Raw genomic sequence first — 5,756 nt, 5'->3', positions numbered from 1 at the left:
GCCGTACAGCAGGCCCTGCCAGTCACCGCCTCCCTGGTCGCGCTCTGTCCCCCGGAGGCCGCCGGGGTCCTTCGTTCCACCCGGAACGGCCCGATGCCCCGCCCGCCTCGGGAGCGCTCGCGCCCAAATACTGCCGCCCGACTTCTGGGGCTCCCTCGCTGTCCACGCTGATCGGACCGGTCACCTCCACGACCCAGGATCGCCCTCCCGCCCGCGGGGTCCCAGCAAGTGACTTCACCCCTGCGCACACAGGGCCCCTGGTCTCTGCTCCCTGCACGGTCCCCGGCACAACACTGATCCTCCGTCATCCAGTCTCACAGCTCCCGCCCCTTTGTCCTGCCTTAAGCCTCCCCCTCCCACCCCCAGCCGAGTCACACACTGGCTGCATGTGGGTCATGATTGGACTGCAGATGGGTTTTGTTTGGCTTCTTCAGGTTGAAAACAAAACCAGACAGTAATTTAGGAGATCTCTTTCTTAAAAGTCTTAGTAAATGAGTGAAAGTTGCTTGCCCACTCCTGCGCCATGGAGCTTGCTTTTCCTAGGTCACCCTGGTCCCCACCACGGCTGATTTGCTCTGAGGCATCTGAGTTTGAGACCCTTGTCTTTGCTGTCCTGACCCACCTCTCTAGTTGCTGCCCCCTCCTATGTCCTTCCAACAAGCACCTGCTCTGATCTCTCTCTCTCTGTGTGTCCCCAGATGGTCACCATGGGCCAGTGCTACTACAACGAGACCATCGGCTTTTTTTATAACAACAGTGGCAAGGAGCTCAGCTCCCACTGGCGGCCCAAGGATGTGGTTGTGGTGGCACTGGGGCTGACTGTCAGTGTGCTGGTGCTACTCACCAATCTGCTTGTCATCGCTGCCATCGCCTCCAACCGCCGCTTCCACCAGCCCATCTACTACCTGCTGGGCAACCTGGCTGCAGCTGACCTCTTTGCCGGTGTGGCTTACCTCTTCCTCATGTTCCACACGGGCCCGCGCACTGCCCGGCTCTCGCTGGAGGGCTGGTTCCTCCGACAGGGTCTGCTGGACACAAGCCTGACGGCGTCGGTGGCCACACTGCTGGCCATTGCTGTGGAGCGGCACCACAGCGTGATGGCCATGCAGCTGCACAGCCGCCTGCCCCGTGGCCGTGTGGTCATGCTCATTGTGGGTGTGTGGGTGGCTGCGCTGGGCCTGGGGCTGCTGCCTGCCCACTCCTGGCACTGTCTCTGCGCCCTGGACCACTGCTCACGCATGGCACCCTTGTTTAGTCGCTCCTACCTGGCTGTCTGGGCCCTGTCCAGCCTACTTGTTTTCCTCCTTATGGTAGCCGTCTATACCCGCATTTTCTTCTACGTGCGGCGGCGGGTCCAACGCATGGCAGAGCATGTCAGCTGCCACCCCCGCTACCAAGAGACCACACTCAGCCTTGTCAAGACTGTTGTCATCATCCTGGGTGAGTGGGGCCCTCAGCCTGCCTGGGGCCACAGGGACCCTGCCTCCCCCTAACCCCCTATCATGAGACCCTGGGAGACAAGGAACAAAACAAGTGACTTGATGGAGCATCATGGGAGGGGATGATTCGGGTGGGGAATGCTCTCCAAGGAGGTGATAGTTGAGCAGAGACCTGAATGCTGGGCAAAGGAAAAGAGTTCCAGGAAAAGGGAACAGAAAGTGAGAGCCCCAAGACAGGACCAGGCCAGAGCCTCCAAAGAGGAAAGGAAGCCCTGCAGAGTTTTTAGCAGGGAGTAATGTGGTCACTCTGGCTATTGGATGTAGACTGAACTGGGTGGGGAAGGTGGCAAGACCCCCCTCCCCAATGAGGATATACTCCCCCAGGGCAAGGAATGACTCCTCAGTGATCCCTTTCCCCTCACCAAGTAACCAGCTTGTCTCATGGTGACCTCCCTTCTTTCAAAGAACAAATATCCATATAGAAACGTCCAGGGCCCTGGCCACCTTGTACAAGTTAGGAAAGACAGATCAGGGAGAGGAGTCCCCTCTTAGCAGCTCTGCCCATCACGCTGGCAAGCCAGCAAGACAGGCGGCCCCTGACTGCCAGCTGCACAGTTACTGCCCGAGCTCTGGAGACCTCTCCAGCCCTGAGGTCCAGCTGTGGGTGCCCGGCCTCCCAACGGCTTTTCCTGCTCACCTCAATCTCCGTCCACAGGGGCATTCGTGGTCTGCTGGACACCAGGCCAGGTGGTACTGCTCCTGGACGGTCTGGGCTGCAAGTCCTGCAACGTGCTGGCTGTAGAGAAGTACTTCCTGCTCTTGGCCGAGGCCAACTCGCTGGTCAACGCAGCAGTGTACTCGTGCCGTGATGCTGAGATGCGCCGCACCTTCCGCCGCCTCCTCTGCTGTGTGTACTTCCGTGGGTCCAGCCACGATTCGATCCGCTATCTACCCTCTGAGAGGACAGCTGCCAGCACTCGCATCATCCTTCCCGAGAACGGCCACCCCCTGATGGACTCCACCCTTTAGTGACCTTGAACATCAGCGAGATGTGGCAGCCCCTGACCCCTTGCAGATGTGCCATGGCTCAACCCAACCAGCAGGACAGACTTCAAGGCAAATCCATGTTGTGGCATGGTGCAGCCCCACTGCCAGCCCTCCCTGGGGTGCGGGGTTTTGGGGTCATCTCCAAGCACCTGGAGAGAGTAAGAGGGGGTGTGGAAATCTGGCTCTTCAGTCATCTCAAGTTTGGGGATTTCTTACTGGACATTCTTCTATTTTTCTTGCACATCCCTTGTAAGCCCTGTGGACTGTTCCTCCTACGTGGTGCTGTGGTTGTTAAGGGTAGGAGAGGTGAAGGCTGCCCGGTGGGACAGGGTAACAAGAACAGACCAGGGATGCTCTGTCTTCCTGAGGCTGATCCTTTAGCAGCACAGGCTGAGGGGTGCCGAGTGGGAGCTGGGAAAGATACATGGCCCCTTGCAGCCTCCAGGGGCTGGCCTCTCCCTGATAGAATTGGGTGGCTCAGTGAGAAGGGCATGATACAGGAAGTAAACCTTTCTTTCCACTTTGACATCTTCAAAGCATTTTTTGTCATCAGCTCAGACAGCTCAGACAGTTCCTGTGTCCCAGAATTGTCCACCGTGGCTTGGACTGGCAGTTCCAACATGGCATCTCCTTGGTTCTGTTCACTTTTCAGTCACTGGCTGGCAGTTACTTTGTCTGTCTTATTGGAGTCTGATCTGTTGCCTTCTCTTTCTGTCATTTGTCTCCTCCATGTGTTGCTCTGCCTCCAGCTCCCCACCTGCCTATCTCCCTCCCTTCCCTGGAGCCCAGGGTGGTGTCAGGCCTACATGAGCTCTCTTGCTCTCACCTACCCTTTTGTCAGAGTCCAGATTGTTAAAGGTCACATATGTGCCCAGCCACGTCTGTTCCATGCCTGCCCCAACACCTACATTTGCACTTGGATCCTCAGATAATGCAATGCAGGTAGTGAGGTCCAGGATTTGAGAGTTGCAGTTTCTCAAGCTCCTCTGATGTGCCTGGTACTCTGATAAGCACTTTAAGTGCATTATTTAATCATCACCTGCATCTTATGGCACAAGTATTACATTTATTTTCTTGTAAGGACAGGGGCTCAGAGATTGAGATCTGGTCCATGGTTACACAGTTTGGAAAGGAAGGGGATAGAAATGCATCAAGGGACTAGAAAGGCCCCTGGGGAAAGAACGTCAGATTCTCACAAAGCTGGAGTTGGTCACAAGCTCAGCCGGGCTTTCCCTACCTCACCCACAGCCCCACAAAGCCTCAGATATGCCACACCCATGATAAGTGAGTCCCCTCTCAGATGCTCAGAGAGGCACCCTGCCAGGCACAGTATATGCCAGGAACTGGGTTCTCTGCTCCCCTCTCCCCAGTGAGGAGACAGTGTATGTCCCTGCTTTAAGATTCACATGTTGGGGGCCGGCCCGGTGGCGCACTGGATAAGTGCGCCGCTTGGGAAGCGCGGCGGCGCTCCCGCCCGAGGGTTCGGATCCCACATACAGACCGGTTCCGCTCACTGGCTGAGCGAGGCGCGGGGGCAACGCCGAGGGTTGCAATCCCGTTGCCGGTCCCCGGTCCGGTACGGGGGCAACACTGAGGGTTGCGATCCGTTGCCGGACACGGAAAAAGACAAAAAATAAAAAAATAAAATAAAATAAAAAAGATTCACATGTTGAATAACAGCTGCAAGTTGAACCTAATCAGAGGCCAAATTCTTAACACACTAAAGTATGCATCACTGAAGAACCAAAAACATCTAGATTCTTCTACCTTAAATGGGTCTAAGTTTCCCTTTGGGAAAACTCCCAGTCCCCTCCTCTGAGAGGAGGCAAGAATGAACTGAGATGCTGGGTACTTCTCCAGGGTCCAAGGTGGGCAGCATGGCTCCTGGGGTCTGGGTCTCCAGAGGTGACCACCCAGGCCAGCACCTTCCACCATGTGCCCATGCACTAGCCCATGAAAGATACAGTCCTTTCTGCCATGGAGCTTAGGGCCTGTTGAACGGACATGTCATTTTGGGTGCCAAGGCAGCCAACCAATTCTATGGGGTGGGGGACGGACCCCCAAATGGCCTCCAAAAGGCAATTCTGTGTCTCAGCCACTCTGGGCTGGCTTCTCTTGCGTCAGCATTCTCTGCTGGTCCCTGAAGCTTCCAAGTTCTCTGAAAGACATTATTCAGGCCACCTATGCAGTTCTGTGCTAGTGGCTGATCTTTTGTACAGGGTGCCGCTCTCAGGCCCCATGCATTCTATTACTTCCTGTTATTGGGGCCAAGTGTTGCGTTTCCTTCATCAGGGAACCTTCCCTGTTGTTCCAGGGATTTCCACTCTCCGAGGTCCCCTTTGTATTCTCCCCACTTCTGGCAATCCAGATGGTGTTCATATTTTCTGTCCTCAGAGTGAACAGGTTCGGGGAGGTTCCATGACTTTGGAGAAGGGATTTGTGTCCAGTCTGTTCCTTTTCTCTCGCTCGAGGATCATTTTCCAATGCCCTGAGTCCACACGGCTAGAACCAAACACACCTGTCAGGATTCGCTCTGACTGGGGCTGCACCTCGAGGTAGGCTTTAGGCAAGAATTCATCATTCATTCGGTCGCCGCGTGCTAGGTCGCCGCGTGTTAGCATTTCCGAGGCGGCTGGGGAGGCTGTAGCTGAGAGAACGAATAAACAAGCGAGGTGACTCGGAAGCTGGACCTTGACAGGTGCCTAGAATTGATTTCAGCAGTGGAGACAAGCGTTCGGTTCTGACGTCCTCGCTGCCACCACCGCGCACACCTGACCCCTCGGCCAGGTGAAAGTAGCGTGGAAAGCTCCAGGTGAAGAGCCAGGAGCCCTGTAACCCACGTGATGGGACTGAGGCTGAGAAGAGCATTAAGGGACCGAGCAGGGGGCAGGGGCTTGGGACTACCGGAAGTGAATGGAGGGGTGTTGGTAGGGTTCTGAGGGGCGTGGGGGGATCCGAGGAGGAGGGAGTGGCCTAAAGGACAGTAGGGGACCTGAGGCGGAACGAGGACTGAGGAGGTGCGAGGCTCTGAAGGACTCGTGTGTGGCGGACACGTGCAGGGTGAGGACCTCGGAAGCGCAGTGACGCCCACGTCCCCCATTCTCAAGCTGGGGTCAGGGGGCGGGACGAGCCCTTGCCTTGGCAACCCCCAACCGGGTCCTGAACCAGGTCCTGAGCCCGGGAGGAGGCTGCTGGGGGCGTGTCTCGAGGGCAGTGCGCGGCGCCGGTTGGCTGGCGGCGGCCGGGGGCGGGGCCAGGCGCGTGAGCACG

The 5,756-nt window shown here is 56.8% G+C and overlaps 1 protein-coding gene across 1 annotated transcript; it reads left to right on the top strand.

Moving 5' to 3' along the window:
• The first annotated feature begins 618 nt into the window (after positions 1–618).
• On the top strand, positions 619–3,012 carry LPAR2 (lysophosphatidic acid receptor 2). Its single transcript, XM_008569744.1, has 2 exons — positions 619–1,440; positions 2,155–3,012. Exons 1-2 carry the CDS (start codon positions 699–701, stop codon positions 2,466–2,468), a joined length of 1,056 nt encoding a protein of 351 aa, XP_008567966.1. The 5' UTR covers positions 619–698; the 3' UTR covers positions 2,469–3,012.
• The last annotated feature ends 2,744 nt before the right edge of the window (positions 3,013–5,756 follow it).

Source organism: Galeopterus variegatus, unplaced genomic scaffold (genome assembly GCF_000696425.1).
Source record: "Galeopterus variegatus unplaced genomic scaffold, G_variegatus-3.0.2 Scaffold526, whole genome shotgun sequence".
NCBI lineage: Eukaryota > Metazoa > Chordata > Mammalia > Dermoptera > Cynocephalidae > Galeopterus > Galeopterus variegatus.
The sequence above is the reverse complement of the archived record's forward strand: the minus strand, read 5'-3'. Positions and strand labels throughout refer to the sequence as shown.

Bases quoted from the DNA above. Each gene is read 5' to 3' on its own strand.
- LPAR2 (XM_008569744.1), top strand. From the start codon at position 699: ATGGTCACCATGGGCCAGTGCTACTACAACGAGACCATCGGCTTTTTT. The intron at 1,441-2,154 runs GTGAGTGGGGCC...CTCCGTCCACAG, and splicing joins GACTGTTGTCATCATCCTGG to GGGCATTCGTGGTCTGCTGG.